The following is a 19,998-nucleotide window of genomic DNA, read 5'->3' as shown; positions in this document are numbered from 1 at the left end:
CAAATATCGAAAAGCCGTTGCAAGGGTGGAAGAGTTAAATTTTGTTGGACGTTTTGCAATATGTCTTCTAACCCTGGTGTTGTTCTTATCTGTTGCTCCAGGCCATGGAAAAGGAGTGGAGAAGGAGGATTACTGCAGATCAATGATTAGCTACAGAAATGGTGTTCACAAGAGAGATTTGATGTCTGAGACCACAGTCTGTTACTCTGTGACAGGGAGCTAGCTTGAGATGACTTCATAAAGATTGGGAAAACTGTGTTTGGCCAAAGCATGCTGTGTTAGATCAGGAAAGCTTTAATCTGAATCTCTGAATCTTATTAGGGTTGGAGATGGAACCTAAGTAAGAATTACATATAAGGACTTGTGCACTGCAGAAGACAGAGAGTAATTATCCTGAGTCCTATTGTTAACTCAAAGGAAAATCAGGAAAAGCATTGACTCAACGTTCATTGTCTCTATTTTCTATATACCAATAATTAAAATATGAGAAATAAGATGATCAATCTTTTATTTCAGGGAGACAAATATCATTTAATAGGCATTATATGAATTCTGTATTCTCATGACTGAATGCAGGACTGGAAGGATACAGCTTGTTCAGAAGGACCCAAGGGAGGAGCCAGTAGAAAGGTCACAATAGTGAAAATGGGAATAAATGGAGACTTTGAGAGAAAATTACTAGTAATGCTGCAATTCTTGATATTGTGGGAAACTAAAATTGAGTGTAGTCAAATGCATGCCTTGGATTTCAAGAAAGCAGATTTTAATAAAACTGGATTCCATGCCAGGGGAATCTAAAAGGAAAGGGGATTTAAGATGGGTTAGGAATTCCTTTAAAAAAGGAGAAATTAGAAATCCAATCACAAACAATTCTAATTAACTTTTTTTAAAAAGAAAGATGGTAGAAGAAGCCGCCATGTCTTAGTGAAAAATTGAAAATCAAAAAGGACATTTATAGGAAGTGGCATGTGAGACAAGCCACTAAGAAAGAGTATCCTGGATTTATAGAGATGGTATCTTCAAATATGTTAAAAACAAAAGAGAAAAGAAACTCAGTTGTTTTATGAAGATAGGAAACGGATAACAGAAAAATCAGAACAATTCAATTCCTACTTTGGTTCAGTCTTGAGTGAGAAGATATATGTTCCACTATACAACTGTGACAATCTGGTTGAAGGAATTGGATTCCACCTTGTGGCTTATAGTCAGGGTATACCTAATAATCTTGACTGAGTTCCGACAGCCAGATGGATTCCATCTTAGAGTATTTAGGGAATTTGCTGGCAGGCTATCTGAAATAGCCTTAAGTGAGAAATTCTGAGCAAAGGATGAAGCACAAGATGATTAGAGGAGAGGAAAGGCCCAGGGAACCCTAGTCAGTCAGTCTTCAGTACCCATGAAGACTCCAGAACACATTATTAAGTATCTGAGAAAATAATCTCAAATTTATACAGTAGTTGATCACAGACCAAGTATGAATCAACAGTGTAATATGGCTCCCCCCCCCCCAAAAAAAAAAGACAGGTGCAATTTTAAAGCTTAAAGTTTAGTAACTTCATAACACATCCATTTAGGGCTTTTTGGTAGCAGAACAGAAAGGATTTGCCATTGCCACCTTATGGGATGTTTTCAGATTTAGCATATAGCCAGGCTATTTCCTAGTAGGATGCCATCCAAATACTAACCACACTCAACATTGCTTAGCTTCTAAGATCAACCTAACATCAACCAGGTGCTGCTACCTGCTGAGGCAGATGTGATGTTTAGGCTGCATCAATAGAAACATAGTTTCCAAATCACAGGAAGTGGTAGTTCCACTACATTCTTCACTGCTCAAACTTGCACTGAGTGCTGTGTCCAGTTCTGTGTGGCACATCTTAAGAAAGAACTGAAACGGGTGGAGAAGACACACAAGGATTATCATAGATACTAAGTCTTATGAGGAAAGACTAAGGAAACTGGGTATGTTTAGACCTGAGAAAAGATTACTCTGGTTAGGGGTATGGTAGGCCTTTTCAACTCTCAAAGGGAAATCACGCATTAAAGACCTGTCTTCTACCATCCAAGAGGGCACATCAGAGAACAATCATCTTAAAAGAATGGAGATTCTGGCTGAATATTAGGAAAAACTTAAAAGAGTAGGGCTGGTTTGACAGTGGAACAAATTATAATTAGAGGTTATGAGCTCCCCATCACTGAATGTTTTCAAGCAGTGGCTGGACAGCCACCAGTTGCAGATGCTTTAAGTTAGATTTTTGCACCAATTTCTCAAACAAAAGTAACTGTGGGATAGACATACCCCACAGGGCAGTGGGGTATGTCTATCCCACAGTTTTGGCAGGTAGGCATAACTGGAATTTTGAGGGCCTGGTGGGGCACTCCCACCAGATGAAGGTCTTGCACATCCACAAAAGAACTGTCAGGCTAGGTGCAAACAACTGTAACATAATCATTTACCAGAAAGCTAAATTGGTGAGGATTACTCCTGACCAAACTCTTCAGTTCTCCAAGATGTTCCTTCCTCACAGTTAATCTTCAGGTGTTGGTTTGTTCCCCCCCACCCCACCCCCAAGGGCAGGTTGACATTTCCACGCAGGACACTGGGTGTGGGAATGCCTCTGATGTTCTTGTAAATAAACATAGCATGAGAGGCTGGTACTTTGCAGCACATTTTCTTCTTTTAAATTAAAAGACTCTAACAAATAAATAAGCAAGCAAGCAGAAAATCTGGGCAGTATGTGGCGGGGGCACTGTCTGCAGGAACATATTCTTAACTAGCAGGCCCTTTGTTTCGTAAAGAGAGTTACATCATGAATGTGAGGTTTGCATTGGTGTTAAGTGGGGAGAGAAGTGGTAACTTGAGGTAAGGAAATGTCAAAACTGTATGAATCAACTTCAGGCCAGATGTATTCAGGGCAAAGAGTGCATGAACAAAATACTGCATTTGTTATTGCAATGGGAAAGTGCCCCTTTTCTCTGTTTCATGTGGTTCTCTTTCCAGAATCAGACTGAGGTTCCCTTACCCCCAGATGTGAAATATTCAGGCCTCAAATCTCTGGAACTTCACACTATAAAATTGATATGAAATGTTTATTTGGGAAGTAATTAACCTACTATGAAGATTATTTTTCCCCATTTGCATCAGCAGGTTGTGCCACAATTGTATAGCTATGTCAGGCACTGCTACATCCTCCCCCTCAATACTTTGGGGGGGCATACTTGTACTTCAAATGTGATCTAATTTAATTCTTAATGGAATCTCCCTGCCACCCGATCTGAAAGAATGTATGAATTTGTTAGATGAAGGAAGCTAACAAACTCTTACTCAAAGTCTATGAAACTACACAATCCCAGTAAGGAATGCCAGTGAAATTAAATTAGCTTCAAATTAGTTTAAAACAGATAGGGAGACACGTTGGTCTTGCATTCACAATATAGGCTCAAATTTTCAACAATCACATTCCATACCTTCAACTAAAAGGATGTGAAGTGTAAATCAAATATTTAAATTCAAGTGATTTTCAAAATGCCAACATGGATTAAAACAAAATAATTTCAAATTTGATTTTTAAAGGCATTTTGAAAAACAAAACGTATCTCATCTTGCTGCAGTTTTAAGGTAAATAATACTGCTTGGTAAAAACTTGGCAACTTTTCCTATTATGTTAGATATAAAAATGTTGAATTAGGCAATAGAATTTAAAGCAAATTGGTTTAAACTGCATTTGGGTATCTTGATGAGCCAGAGGAGACAGAGAAGTAACCCACCCACTGTTGGACCAGAAAAGTTCCCATCACTGGCATGCAACCACTTAGGGACAAGACATTTTGTTTTCTTTATATGTAATTTATGCATAGGACACCAAATACAGAGAGTGGAGCCTAAAGCAAAGCACTTATGCCACACCTATGTAACCCTGAATGTCCTTGTTTTGTAAGTAGCGTTATTGAAACTGCTTCCATCAGAAACATGCAACCATCAGTGGCTTCACATACCAGCATCTTTCCTTCCTGCTCAGCAGATACCCCAGCTGAATGAAAACCAAACTCTGTGATATACAAAAATTATTTCATGCTTCTCCCCAAATCCTTTTCAATAGGGAAAAAAATGACAGAGGGAATACCACCCCCCAACAGCACCAAGCAGTTGGAACTCCGTTTCCTTAACCTCAACGACTGCCTTGGTTGGGGTAAGTACACCTGACGGGTGCACACGTTTCCACACTGGCAGCACTGAGGGGGCAGAATGAAGAGGTGATCCTATTTCAGTTCATGGGTCTATTCGGGTTTGATGCGTTTCTGAAGTAGAGCCCAAGCTTTTTCCACCTGTTAAAAAATGGACAGAGGATTATTCAACAAGCATATTGGGGGTGGCTCTCTAAAGGAAGTCCATTTAACAGTCCTGTAGGGTGCTGCCTTACTCATTTGCAGCAATTATTTTTTTCTTACCATCTCACGTGTAATTTCTGGCTCCCATATTGTGCAAAGTATTACATGTGACTGTTTCACACGCTGGCTATTGGATGTTTGGCTTTGCACTCGCAGTTTGGCAGCTTCTGAACTTAGGCCGTCTCTTGCTATGATGCGTCTTATGGCCTTGAAAGAGACAGAGACAGAGACAGAGAAGAGAGAGAGTGGGCATGCTCCATGTCCCATCCCTTAAATGTTGCCATCTAATGGGACCTAGGAAGCATGCCTTTTCTGGGGCAGCCCCTACCCTGTGGAGCATCCTTTCTTTCCCTTGAGATGCAGCAGGCCCCCACCCTCTTAACTTTCTGGAAAGCCGTGAACAGCTGGCTTTCCCTCCAGGCACTGGGATGTAGAGAAGAGTGGCGGTAGTTGATGGAGTGGATCCCTGTTTTTTCTTGATTTTTTTTGTATTGTTGATATTGCTTGTGTTTTTATTACTGTTGTGTGCCACAAGATGGGCAGCCATATAAATTTTTTAAATAAAATAAAATAAAAAAATGAAATAAGTCTGCTTATTAGAAAAGGTAATCTTTATTGGGATCATGCACGGTCTCCCAGATTTAAAAACCAGCAAAAAGGAGAGAACTAGTTGGGTTTCTTAAAGTAAAAAGTTTCACAATTTAGAATAAATCCTGTTACATGTCCTGCCTTAATAACTAAACCTCTGATGGCAGCAAGAGCAGAACAAGGATTCTGATGACTGCGCAGAGATAGACTCACATGGGAGAAGGTGGTCCTTCAAATTTATTAATTAGTTACAATCTACAAAACCCTTAGATCACAATCCCTCCTCTTTATCTTCAACTGAGAACATCTTAACTGCCTTATCTGTATTCTTAGCACTGAATAGGTAACAAATAAATGTGTAACTTGAAGAACAGATGCAGAAAGAAGTTTAGCTATTCTTGCATCAGGAAAACAGAGCTAAGAATGTAAGTAAAGACATCGTGGACCAGACTGAAAGCCTGGTCCAGTATTCTCTTCCCGCAATTACCAACTACTGTAGATATTCATGGCAAATTATAAGCAGGACATGAAAACAATTGCAGCCTCCTATTCACTTCCCACACAACAGCTGAAACAGAGGTGTCTCCCGCATCCAAGATGGGCACTGCTGTTTGTGCCCTCATGATGCTGCGGAACTTGGAAGCTGAGCTCATCAGCTTTCAGGTCAGCTTCAGCCCTAGAGGAAAAGCTGTGAGGGAAGGTAGCTTCCCATTGTTGAAAATGCCTTCCACTTGGGACTTCCCCACCTACCAAGGGACCGTGGGCTTTGGTTCCTCCCACCCCCCTCTTCAGGAGCGTACAGTCGCTTTTTCTCTTAATCACTGGGAAAGTATGCAGCCAGGGTGAGGGAAGGGGCATTAGTGGCAGCATAAATGTTCCCGCTCCCACATGAGGAAAGTGATAGTCATTCCTTCCTCATCTGCTAAGTTTCAGGGGGCAGCTATAAGGACATCTGAATGGCAGAGGGAAAGTGGGGTGAGGTCCTGACACTGCACAGCACCTCAGACTGAAACTCTGAAATATTCTGTAAAGCTATCACAAGGAGTTATGTCCTTATCCTTCGTGGATTTGTTTAGTTTCCTTTTAAAACTGTTCAAAAGTGTATCTACTGCTCTTACTTGTGCTCATGAATTCTACAGCATAACTATGACCTGGGCGAAGAAGCTCCTCCATATGTCTATCATCAATCTCCCACCAACTGGTTTCAATGGATGTTCCTAGTTTCTAGGGTTAATCTGTATTTAAGTGGGTAACTTTTTAGGGCCGTTGCAAAGTGACCTTTTCAAACTCACCAGTGCATTAAAAACATCCTTATACCACATCCACACAGCACATTGGTTAAATGTTAAACAACGAAGAAGCCATTGTTTTTTGCCTTGCTGGAAAAGTTTGTGCCAGAGAATTCTGAAATGAATTTGGAATTTTACTACACTGGGTCTTTGAGAAGGGGTGGAATATAGAAATGGAATTAACTGAATGAAAACCAAACTATGATATGCAAAAACTGCTCTCTTTGGGTGCTGTTGCCAAATGCAGAATCCCCTTCCTCGCAGTAGTTCTTAAGTACATGTGTAAATGCTTTGCTTTTTTTAGAAGAGGTTTTTGCTGAGGAACCATTATCTTTCGGATGCTGAGAGTTAACTATAGTGACTTTAATTGTAACCTTTCCTTATATGATATTGTTACAGGAACCGTTCATGTTATTCTTGCTTTAGTGTTTTGTAATCCTGGTATTTTCCTCTTTAGTATATTGTGGCTTATTAATTTTATGATACAAGCTGCTCTGCATTTAAAAAAATCTGAATATAAATTATGTTTATCTATTGCACAGACTATCACTGAAAGCTACAAATTTACAGTTTTCCAACAGGTGTGTGTCAAATATCCATGCACAGAAGAATGTCCACATATGCTCATTATCTGGAACGACTGTGATACAGTATTCACCATTTGCCCTGATAACTGTAACAGCACAGTCCTGGATTATTTTCAAACAACTACTCTATTGTTTTATCGCGGTTGAAATAAAATCCAGAATGCCCGCATGCTCCAGTTAAAAAAAAACCCTTCTAGCCACTTTGCACCTGCTAGTCTTTTGGGCAAACATGACAAATACCGACTACCAAACAGGAAGAGGGAGATTTCAATTGCAAGAATCATGCAACCCAGCCCTTCCTACCTCATCTTCAGGAATGATGGCCGTCCAGACCTCATGGACCATTTCTGCCCAGCCCGCCTCCAATAACATAGCTGCGTCCAGCACACACACAGCTTTTCCTGCAGATCAGTTTAGAAAAATTTGAATGGTGAACAGAAGTCTTTTCTGTCAATGGAAGAAGACTGCAGCACACCGTAATTTCATTTCCACATAAGTCAGGAATCATAGCTTATTACGAACAAACACTATGATGGCATAGTCAACCACTTCCTCATGTTGGAGAGTAAACAAAGGTATCGATAATTTATAAAATTATCCAAATGTAGAATTCTATTTGTTGATTCCAAGCAAGCCATGATTGCAAGGCAACAAGAAGTCAGTTTTTAGACTATATACCAAGAAGAACTTCATAAAAAAAAATGTTATTCTGCAAGTTGCTCTGGAAGTCTTTGAGATTGAGGGAGCAGGCACACAAATGACTAAAAAAATAATAAGTTCTGCATCATGGGCTAACCCTAACCCTTATAGAACTAAACTCAGATAATACATTAAAGGTATGTCACTGCCAGAGTTGGGATGGAGTCAGATGGCCTATACATTAAATAAATAAAATGATAGTATTTATCTCAGTTTCCATATGCTGTGCAGCTGAACGACCCTCTTGTTGAGGCAACATCACAATATTCGGTCATAAGAGAAGTCACTATGACTCTGTGAGGCAAATGTCTCTGGCATGGCTCTTACAGATTACGAGCTCATCTTTCTGAAAAAGAGCAGGAGCAGATCCTGCCCCTATTTAACTCATTCACAAGTCTTGCCAAGATCCCAAGAAGCCCTTCTCACCCTGCCTGCCTGCCTCTTCTATCTTTTCTTTTGCCATTTGAGCCATCACTGGCCACATGATGCTGTTAAGTTGCTTCAACTGTTCCTGCAAGAGGGAACAAAAAAGGCCAACATGAGAAATTTAAGGTGACATGCTGCAGGAAAAGGAAAAGGAAAAGGAAAAGGAAAAGGAAAAGGAAAAGGAAAAGGAAAGCCTGAGGATTGTCAAGATGCAGTGCCAGCCCAAGAGGCATGGTATGCAAATCAGAGCTGGGTCAAGACATACACTATTATACAGAGACGTATCCCAACATGCACCAGTTCCAAGCGTTTAGTTCCCAGCCTCAGAATCACACTGTACTTAGTGTGCAGGGAGAGATTCCCTTGCATGCACTGTGTTCAGGGAGTACCTTTCACCCACACACAGAAAAAACCTTGCCGAGAAAGGAGGTGAAAGGGCAGAGTTTAATGGTGTGGAACAGAAAGGCATTCTACTGTCAGTGAATCAAAGGTAAACCAAACATGCCCAGCTGGTAAGGAAGGAATGTGAAGACTGAAATTCAGTTTTTACCCCAAACCGAGGCAGCTTTACCTGGTCTCCAAATACTTTGGCTCCCAACATTTTTCTGTTGATGGTTCCATCTTCTTTCAAAATATCTGTAAAGATGAGTTGGATTCGCCAAACACACACCAGAAGGAAATCTTGTGCAGCTTCCCCTTATTATGTTAGGAGAGCCTCAAAAGCCATGTCCCTTTCAGAATTCACAGGTGACTCTCCCATCTCCATTCCTAATTCTTAGGGTAATTAACTGGTTTTCACTGCCATTTTTGAAACAGAAGATTTGCCAGACTGTGATCATTTCATTTATGATTCAAAACATTGGATAAATGTACAAAAAGATACTAACATAACATTTCCCCCTGAAAAATACTAATAAAGAGTACTTCAGGACCTCAAGGAAGTTTCCTGCAGCTTTCCCCAATCTGGTTCCTCAGATGTGGTGGTTTAAGAATTCCTAGAATTTTGAACTTCTCTAGAGAATGACAGAATTGGAAGGTCACCTTATTGCATGGCTGCCCAGAACCACTTTAACACATGAATGCAGACGAAAATCTCTGCTGAGTTATGGAGAAATCCTTCCAATATAAGAACCAGCTAAGTAGTAACAATGTTACTTTTGCTGGTGTCTAGACTCCAATGTCATCTAACCTGATGTCCTCCAAGAGTGATTGACTTTACCAAAGGACATTTCACCTAGATTAAGTGGCAATTTAATATACATAGTATGTTATACAATTCAGTTTCACCTTTGGCCTGCTTGTTACCTCAGTTTTTCTCCTCCTGTATCTGTTTTTCCAATGACTGACCAAACTACTCTGATGTCAATGCATGTTTATATACTTTATCTGCTCAGGGTAAACTGTCAGCAGTACAATGTTGACGAACAATGCAATTTTGGCAAGAAAACAGGGAAAATAAGTTTGGAAAGGGGGAAAAATACATGGCTTTAAGTAATAAAAGCAGCTTGGCTGAGGATAAGAGAAGAAAGAGAAGGAAAAATAGATTGTTGAGGCAGAACACTTGCTATCCCTTCCCTTGCAACTTACTGGGTGAACTGAGTTTAAACATGGCTTCCCCAGAGGTCAATCATACCTGGTCCAAAGGCTTCTATCACCTGCTCATATACAGGACCGCCTGGTGTGTAAATGTTGTGTCCCAGACTGTCCATATCCAAATGGAAGGCACCAAGGTGAAGCAAATATTGGGCAACAGAACTTTTGCCACTACCGGTTCCACCTGTCAGCCCAATAACGTAGGGGGAGGAAGGAAGTGATGGATCTTTCTGAAGAGAAAAGAGAGAGACTGGTTTTGAGGGAACAGAGTCCCAACAGCACACATTCATTTTCACTTTTATTGTTGTTCAACATTACAGAAGCACAACTACCATTTTTCCACAGGTTCTTCTCATAGCACTGCTATTTTACTGAGCAAACGGCTACATACAGCTCTGTTATGTTTGTGTAGAGCTACACTCACAGTCCTACACACTGTTCCCTGTGGAGTGTGCTCTCCATTCAGAGAGCTTGGTCTTTTCTCTCATGGTCTCTGCTTTCTTGAGTACCACAATCATAAGGACCTTGCATACTCTGCAAGCATACTTTCCCTCCCTTCAGTTTGTGGTGAAGGGAAAACACCAGCCCCCTCGTGACTAAGCCACAACTCCTGACTGTAAGTGCCTGCAGGCTCAGCGCTTGCTAATCATAAAGGCTGCTCTGAAGAAAGCAGGAGGGATGGACAAGGAGGAGGATACAGAGGAAGACAAAGAGTAGCCTGAGAACAAAGTGCCTGCTGGAATTATTCTTACCAGGCCTATATAAACAGACTCCCCTACCCCTCTATGCTGCCTGGGACTCAGTTCATTTTTCAGGCACAGAACAGAGCTGGCTCCTCATACTGGAAAAGCCTACTTAGAAGAAGGAAGGGCCAGAGATGTCCCAAGTAAGGAATTGCCTATATGCTCATGGTGGGGGCTGGAAAGCACACTGAGACTGTTGGTGTAAGAAGAGGAGAACAAGCCTCAAACTGCTGCCACCAGACCCATTTACTTTCTTGGTTTGATATTATATTTTGAGAAATTGCTTTGAGTTCTTGGTTTGGATTGCTGATGCTCTAAAGAGTCTGTTTTTGCTGGTACCCCCTGACCCTGAATGCTTAAAATGGTCTTGGGAGAATAAACTACAGGTTTTTTACAACTTTGGAGAGTTCATTGCTTGCTTTCTGTTACTCACTGGTCAGTTCCCCACCTCTGTCTACAAGGGTCTCTGCCACACTGTTCTTTCAAAGTCTTTCAGGTAGTACAAAAAGGGGTGAGAAAAGAAATTGAGAGAGAAAAAGAAACGGGAAGAAATAGTAACTGGGCTGGAGCTCAAAGGAGGACACTGGGATGAGGGCACTTAACCTACTCACTCCAATCAGAAGGCCATACACAAAATGGTTTGAAAAATAGGTATGTATTTTTAAAATGTGGTTTCTGCCCCATTCAGGGCTGCCAGCAATAATTAAGGCCAATATATGCAACTAGTATTTTGTTCCTTAACCCATGACTCATCTTTTCTCTCCTGGCTAATCCACCAACTAAGGTAATTCTGTCCATACTTATCTAGGAATAGGTCCATTCAACTCAAAGGGCCTTACTACCAAGTAAACAAACACAGAATTACAACTCACCCTCCCATACAACTCAGAAGCTAAAACAAATATTACTCACCCGAGGAGCACGCAACAAAGTTCCAAGAAGTCTGTACCTCAGGCTGGAAGAGCTGATTTTTTCTTCCTCATTCCTGGCATGCTGAGGGTCAACAGCCAGGCTGATTCTGTGGAGAGCCAGTTCAGCCAGGTTCTGTAAGACAACATTTGTTAAGAAAGAGACCAGTTGCTTTTCCATGCTACACCGCACAGTCTGGCAACCAACATCCATTATTCTGCCACTAAAACCCATTTCCCCATTGTACCTGAACTTAATGTCATTTAGTGCAGATTGTTATTTAACCCCCTGGTGACTAACGTAGCCAAAAATGTGGAGATAGTTTGTTGTCATTTAGATAACAGGCTCTGAAAAGATGTAAAAAGCATCCATTTTAACATGCTGCTACTGCATTTATACTCTATCTTTTCTCTGATGAGTAAGTATATAAATTTATCTCCATTTCATCATTTCAACCACCTTGTAAGTGCAGGCTGAGAGTAAGTGACAGGGTCACTTAAGCTTTATGGCTTCTTAACTGGCCGCTCCAGTCCTAGGGTACCCTTTGTATACCTCCCTAGCTCTCTACACTGACTGAGTACCAGCTTCTCTATCCTGGTATGGAAGTGAAATAGATCAGTGAATTGGCATATATTCCATACTGAAGGGAATATAAGACAAGAAAGCACATTTAATAAAAGCGTATCATAAATATAATAAACATGTTAAGATTTATCTCATGAACATGCTTAATAAAAGCATCTCAAACACTTGCAATCTTTTTCATTAATCTTTGCTATGCATCCCTAAGGGAAAGGCCATGGAGCCCTAGAACTAGCTGCCACAATGTTGCTTGAATGGATGGATTTTAAACAATGAGTGGTCTACGGATGATTGTAGTAGGGACAGAGATTACTATTATGCCCTTTGTTAAATGAAAGGATCGAAAGTGTCACCTATGCTCACAAAAGCATGCAGAAGAGGTCTTGATGGTTTTTTGGTGGGTGGAAGCGAGTCATGCTGTATACTGAAGGAAGATGACAAGTCTTTTTCTCTACCTGTTTTGCTCTGGGAATAATATTCTAAATATGACAGTATATGCAAGCAATGAGGCTATGCCAATTTTTGCAGGGTGCTTTGCTTCCACAAAGGTCAAAGCAATCCCTCCAAGCTGTTTGAGGAAGCAATATGGCCCCTTATAATTCCTGGCTTTTTTTGCCAGTGAATGACCTCAGAGTAACAATCAAAATAAACACCATTAAGGTGGTGTCTGTTAAATCTGAATATATGGTACGTCACTTGCATTAATTTGATCAATGATGTAATTGACATAAATGGCATCATTTGCAGTAAAACAACACATCTTTTATTTAGCCCACAAATCCTCTATTTAGCATATAGTAGTCCACTAAATAGGAGTGGAATCCAAATGAAAAAATTGTGTCTGAAGTAAGCTAAAGTGAGGTTTTACTGTACTATATAATTGAAACTCTATTAAAACAAAATAGAATGATGGGGTCTCCCAACACAGGAGCCAAACTCTCTTTAAGTATCAAAGTTCTGTCTGAACAAAACACGTTTTCTCTGCAGGCAGAACAACACGGCCTGCTCTCCCTTGGCAGAAAGTTCCAGAATCTGGGAGCAGTGCCCATGTACTTCTGATGATGGTGGGACTGAGGAAGAACTGCATTTCTGAAGACCTTAAAGTTCTGGCAGATCCTAGATGGAAGATGGTCTTTCAGCTGCTTTGGACCCAACAGCAGCAAAAAGGTTCACAGCATACTTACATTTTCTGCCCTCCTCTTGTTGACAGAAAGACCACCCTTGACTGTCTCTTCACTGACTACAATGCACTTCAGGTCAGCATCAGTGATTGATGGGCCAAAGGGATCAAATAGAGGCACAATGTCGTATTGCAGGGAGGGCTTGATGTCTACTAGGAATTCATTAAGTTGAGCCACACGTTGCTCAAAGGGTAGGATCAGCTCCTTTAATACTTTATCTGTTGATGGAGAAAATGAGAGGAAAATGTGACTTTTTAGGAAAGCACAGCCCATCCTTCAAATGCTCCCAGACTCCTGAGATGATGTCCCAATCTAACATTAAGGGGAAAAATTCATAGTGCTGCAAAGGTGTAATTTCCTTATCTTGGAATTAAGAGAAAGTCGTATTGAGAAAAAGCAACAGATATTGTAGGTAAAATTCTCACTGAAAGTTTGTGACAAGCATAATTGCCTTGTCACTGGCCTCCCAACCTATCAAAGTGCAAATCAAGACTAACTTACATTTACTTACTAAATTTAGAGTTCATCTCATCACAGATGCTCAGGGTCAGTAATAATTTCCTGTACATCTTCTTTAAAGAAGAAAAGGCAGTATATGAGGTGGTATATGGTTATGGTGGAAGTAAGGATAGGTGCAAGGATAAAAAACTATAGATAAGAGCAGTGTAGTAAATGATGTTGATGTAAACAAGGTTCAGCTGCAGTGCTAATTCTTACACCTTCAATTACTTGGCTTGCTATTTATTCCTTTTCTGAATGTTGCATAATACTGCTTACTCCAAAAAGGAAAAGCACAATGGGTATGTATGTACATTCCTTCTCCTCCTTGCATCCCAACAAATAAATTTTCCAGGCAGGATGGGATGGAAAGAAGGATAACAGCATGTTACCCAAGGATGGAAAAAAACAGTTGTTTTATTTTTGATAAAAAGCTGCCAAAGGCTTAATTCATCTCAATCATACTCATTACTTCCTCAAAGTACACCATTACAAAGACAGACCTATTTTAAACTAGCTGCCATTAATAAACTTAGATGTTTATTGGCAGACAACAGCTATCACACTGAATAAACAAAGCAAACTGCCCACCATAAAGGTGAAGAGCATATTTCAAATCTGGTAAAATCTTTCATATTTGCTTCTTTACACAGCAGGCACTCAATCCAAAGTAACATCTGAAGGCAGAAAGAAGGCTTAGGAACCTGGCTGCTAGAAATTTTAACTTTTTAAAAAACCCTCTGGAGATCTGGTATCTAAATGTGTGTGTCCTGGACTCAGTTCCCAATAATTTTTCAAACCAGAGTGTTGCAGATTACAAAGTCTACAACTGAAATCAACTATATCCTGGGAACCCACTGACTTCAACTGAATCTTCCTCTGATTAGACACACCGAGGATATGCTACATAAATGTTCCTAATTACAGTCTCTGGCTGTTGCTTATGTAGACATGTGCACAGTATATGATAGAGAAAGCAAGGAAGAACCAAGGAACAAACATTTGGGTAATACCCCGCTTTTTCGTATGAGAGAGAGTGGACTGAAAGAGCGTTTTGTTGAGGATTTTCCTCCTACATATCTTGAGAAAAGAGCCCATGCTTTGCATGCATTGTCAGTTTAAAAAAAAAAAGGATAAGAGGTGATAGAAACAAGTTCTTTGCTTGACACCCAACAGAACTACCACCAACCAGAACTGACAAGACTGTTCTAGAGCAGCAGTGGCAAACCCCAGTTTACATGCACTCGCCAGCATTTTATCTGCACACACCCCCCCGCCCAATTTGGCTTAGTGGTTAAGGCACCAGGCTCAAAGCCAGTCAGTTCTAGTCCCATCTTAGGCACGAAAGCCGGCTGGGTGACTTTGGGCCAGTCTCCATCCCTCAGCCCAAGCCACCTCACAGGGTTGTTGTTGTGGGGAAAAGAGGAGGAGGAAGGAATATTAGGTATGTTCGCCGCCTTGAGTTATTTATAAAAAATAATAAAGGCGGGATAGAAAATACATACATAGCCGCCCAGAGTCACTAGGCTATGTATACATACATACATACCCAAGATTGCACTATTGAAATTTGCAGCAAATCGCTGATTCTTGCTGGCACAGTTGCCTCCAACCCTGCCCTCCCCCTCAGTAATTTTTTCAGGCCTTGCAGATTTTGCTTCCTATAGTAGGAGGATAGGAGTAGAGCAGCTCCTTGATTTCTGTAGTATTTTTCTACTCTGACCCCAAACCTTAATCCAGATATGCTTGCTATTCCTCTCACATTAAATCAAACCAAATTTGCAGCTTCTGAGCAAGGAATGATCAACATCTGTACCCCTAAAAAAAAAAATCAGATTTCCCCCCCTGCCCCTTCTTCAAGAAGAAGGTTTTAAAATATTTTAAAATAACCATACATTTAAAAAGACCTGTGCCATATTAGGTTGGATACCAAATAACTGAGCCCTCTACATAAATGCAAGGCGGAATTACTGAATTCTTTTTAGTGATCAAAAGTATGGTTCTCAGGCTCTGGAACAGTAAATCCATCACAACTGTGAGAGGGTGGCAAAGATGCTAGGGTAAGCAGAAGCAGAATTACCAGCATCTATGAGGTGATGATATCTGGAAATATTTGGAAGAAATTGGATAGATTCTTGGGATAGTATTCAGTGGAAATGCTATTTTCACTATGCTAGACAGGGATGCCAATTTGCTATAGAAGTGGTGAATCTTCAGGCTACATCTCTGATATTCAATAGCATTTTTCAGTGCTTTAACAATCCAGTTCAGTAACTATCTGTCAATTGTCTTGTGGCTCAAACCCCCATTCTCCCTGTTTATATTCCAGATCCTGAATTAAAAGGAGCAATCTTAAATTATTTAACCCAAACTAATCTACATTGGGTTGCACAGGAATACAGACCTTTTACTAAGTTAAATAACTGGTTCATCTAAGTCAGAATTGTCAACATTGACAAACGCTCCAGGGTTTCAGGTATGAGGATTTCCCCTGTATCTGATGATTTGGGAGACTGAACCAGGGAATTTAACACTGGAAATCTTAAAAGAGAATGTAAGAATTTTACTTTTCCCCATCCTATTACATACTGATTCCTAAACATTTGATTAAAAGACGTAAGCTTTCATGAACTACAGCTCACTTCATGCAATGCAGCTGAAGTGAGCTGTAGCTCACAAAAGCCTATATCTTTTAATATAATTTGTTCCATTGAAAAGTTGCTACCAGACTCTGATTTTTGGCTACCATAGATTAACATGACTCTCCTCCTACAATGTAAATGTTTGATGTATATCTGAAATCTTTTTAAGTTCTGCAAATGTACTTAGCTGATAAATAATAGTTCCAGTAAAAAACAGAACATATGAATTTCTAAATACCAGCATCAAATGTCTAAATCAACGACAAGGTTATCTTCTTATCCTCTAGATTTTCAGTCCTGATTCCAGTCATAGCATTAAATCATTTTGTATGAAAAAAATATGGAATATTTTAAAACTTCCCCAAACATTTCTAATTTCTCTAAATGGCTTTGCAAGAGAAAGGCATACATGGTTCAAAGAGACCCACTTTCCAGGAGATCTTTGTCAGAGACACCAATGAGAAGCCGATTTTCTGCCAGCATACAGCTCACACTCAGAAGGATCTTGTGACCATTGTGAAGTCTATCAAAAGTGCCCCCCACAACTACATCCGTGAAACTTTGCAATGGCTCATTGGTTATCTCAGCCTCAAGTTGCTGGGATAGTTCCCCATCACCAGCTTGTAACTCATAGTCAGGATACAACAAAACAGATATTAGGTTAGGGCGACAGCTGTAACAACTGGTGGCATAACGTTCTAGGCGCTGCTTGACTGGATTTGATTGCCCTCCATCTCCAGTTTCGAAATCAGTGAGTACCACCTCAGGTGGCTGGGAAAGGTTCTGTACAGATCCTAGCACTGGAGGGGCGGCTCCTTGGTTGAGGATGTTGGTGAGCAATATCCGGACATCAAGGTGACGATGGACGTCAGCATCAGCGTACAACTTGCTGATAAGGTTGTGTACTTCAGATGTGGCAGGAACATAAGTGGAACGGGGTTGTGTAGAACCTGTCAAGCTGAGTCCTGGCTGCAGGTGAATATAGAGGATATCTTGTACCAGCCGGGCAGCTGAGGCAAGAATGGGCATCAAGCGCAGAGAAAGTGCTGACAGTGGGGATGTCAGAACAAGTAAACCAGAACGGAAGACCGACATGCTGTCCAGGAGGAACATACAGAAAGGTATGTGCAAAAAAGAAGAGAAATAAAAATAAGTCAAAGTAGCCTTTACCTATAGAAAAATAATGACCAAGGATTTCATGTAATTAGCACCTAGTTTAAAATGACAAACTCTATTGTAAACTCCAGAAAAAATGCCCTTTGGTGAAAAGTAGGAAATCCCTATTTAAAATCCTTATTTGGCTGTACTACACACTAGCATTAGACAAGTCATTATCTCGCAGTCTAACCTTCACAAGATTGCTGTGAAACTACAGCATGTCTGAACTTGCTGGACAAAGTGTAACAACAGAGAAAGTATGCATAAACTGTACCTCTGTTCTACAAGGGAATGTAATGTGTTCTTTTTTCCTTTTGCTTATTTTTAACTTCTATTTGACATTAGTTAATATGCAGTTGAGCATCTACAAATGAGTAATAGGCAGCATTTCTTTATATCTTCCTATGTATTTTAACTCTTGGTGGGCTATATGGAGAATGATGAAGATAGGAGTAGGAACTATAAAGTAATCACTTCTTTCCAGTGCCCTCAAACCTCCCACCTCTAAAAGACAAAATGTCAGTAACAGCATCACACTAACATGTTGACTACATAGCATATTTATTTTTAACAGCCTAACCAAACAAAAAACAAAAATAGTTTTTCCTCATGTACAATCAACCCAATGTTCATCTCTCTGGAAATAAAATCCATCTTATTTTCATTTATGAAAAACTTATAGATCAAATTTTCCTAGCTCAATAGCTCACCTCCCTGAGACTTCCTTTCATATAATTGTGCAGAAAACTTAAAATACTGTATTGTTACAGATACTACACTTGATCTTAGCCAAAAGGCCGAGAAGACATTGCACATGTCCTATTTAACTGCCAACTATAAGTCCCAGCAAGGGCTCAGTACCTTCAGACATTAATTGACAGGACCATATACTGGGACCGTAACAAAAGACTGTTACTTCCTCCACAAATACGTATGTGGTTAATAGAACTGTTAAGTTTATAGTCAGGGCTGTCCAACTGAGAACGCAATTTATAGAACGCATTGGTGTGGCATGTAAAGGTGATGAATTCATTTAAACTCACATCGTTTCTGTATTTTATTACTTGTTTTATTACATCTTACATTTTTATCTTACAATTTTATCTCTATTTTACCCTACTATATTTTATTGTATTTTATCTTACCATAGTATATTTTAGCTAATTTTACTGTATTTTAGCTGATTTATGGTATTATATTTTATATCTTATAGTGGCTGATGCCCAACTTTCTGATATGGTCATTTGACTAATCAATAAAGTTATTACTCCTACTCCTATATTGTTACAGTATAAATAGCAATACAATTTGACTACTGAAAATAAACTATTTAGGTACAATAAAGTGGGGCATTCCTCTAGTATAGCTAATGTTCTATGGCAGTGACTTCTAAGTAGGCATGACTAGGGATAGGCTACTAGACCACAATCCTATGCCATGAATGCACAAGCATTTATTTCTGAATATATATGTATATTTGTGTCTCTCCTGACAAAGTAGGTTCTAGATATCTTTGAAGATAGCTAAATCTGCTTTGAACTGCCAAAGTACAGCAATGCATACTGCTAGTAATAAAGTTCATATTGCATAGAATTATGACATACTTTTATTATATCTATATTTTCTATTTTGACCTGCCTTTTGAGAAATCCTAAACAAGTTTTCCTTCTTGCTGATTTTTTTCTCACATGAAGGATATGTCGCACCTTAGACGCAGAAAGAGCAATTGACCCCAGATTACTCAAAATATTGTATAATATAGGAGAATGGAGATTTGAACCACCACCATTCCAGTCATCATCCGAAATTAGCTTGGCATTCTAGAGCTATATGCCAAACATACAGGAATCCCCAGGCTGGTGAGGTATTACAGCACGCAAGCTGCCTATCCATAGATCATTCACTTCCTTTAGCCTCCATATTTTCTCCAGTCATACCACCATAGCTCTTGTTATTTCCGATGTCTGCATTTTAATCAACTACCTTTCCTGCTTGTCTTTTTTCTTTTTTTAAAAAACTACAATAAAAATCTCCAGGTTGGATCGGGGAAGGAGAGGCGGGATAATAAGCTGCCTTTGCTCATCTGCCGTAATAAAACCAGCGGCAATCAAAATTAACCCAGGCTCCGTCGCCGGAAAAGAATACGCGAAGGGATAGCTCTTCTCCCCTCAACAATGTCTCCCCCGCTGCCCCGCATCCCCATGACCAGCAAGGTGACCTCCTCCACCCTCCAAGCGGAACCCCCGACAAGGGAAAGAAAGGGCACCACTCGCTCACCCACCTGCCAGGCAACGTCAGCTGAACAACACCTAACCCGGAAGTGTCTCCGTGCAAAGCGGAAGTGATTCCTCGTTGCTAGAAGGAAAATGCTTGGAGTAGCCCAGTGGAATGTTTTATTTTGAAATAAATAAAGTGGATCCCTTTGCCTCATACAGATGATGATGATGATGATGATGATGATGATGAAAGGAGGAGGAAGAGTGTGGTGCTTGGGCTTGGACCCTCTGGGTTCATTCCAGAGCAGTGTTTCTCAACCGTGGCAACTTTAAGATGTGTGGACTTCAACTCCCAGAATTCCTTACCCAGCTATGCTATGCTATGAAGTCACGCATCTTAAAGTTGCCAAGGTTGAGAAACACTGGTCCAGAGAATGCCAAAATTTTGAGTCCAGTTCCAGTACAATTTCCCATTCATGTTTTTGTTAATGTACGAAG

At 40.2% G+C, this 19,998-nt stretch overlaps 1 protein-coding gene and 1 pseudogene across 1 annotated transcript; both read right to left on the bottom strand.

The window, feature by feature from the left end:
* Positions 1-3,552: 3,552 nt before the first annotated feature.
* On the bottom strand, positions 3,553-19,070 carry COASY (Coenzyme A synthase). The gene is made up of 10 exons (XM_063300743.1): positions 18,991-19,070; positions 16,555-17,222; positions 12,990-13,204; positions 11,227-11,358; positions 9,612-9,801; positions 8,550-8,614; positions 7,979-8,063; positions 7,157-7,254; positions 4,450-4,596; positions 3,553-4,326 (listed from the first exon to the last, which is right to left on the bottom strand). Exons 2-10 carry the CDS (start codon positions 17,219-17,221, stop codon positions 4,279-4,281), a joined length of 1,647 nt encoding a protein of 548 aa, XP_063156813.1. The 5' UTR covers position 17,222; positions 18,991-19,070; the 3' UTR covers positions 3,553-4,278.
* Positions 18,015-18,093, bottom strand: LOC134498114 (U2 spliceosomal RNA; annotated as a pseudogene).
* Positions 19,071-19,998: the final 928 nt, after the last annotated feature.

The sequence above is a fragment of the Candoia aspera genome, chromosome 4, assembly GCF_035149785.1.
Source record: "Candoia aspera isolate rCanAsp1 chromosome 4, rCanAsp1.hap2, whole genome shotgun sequence".
NCBI lineage: Eukaryota > Metazoa > Chordata > Lepidosauria > Squamata > Boidae > Candoia > Candoia aspera.
This window is presented reverse-complemented; position numbering and strand designations above follow the sequence as displayed.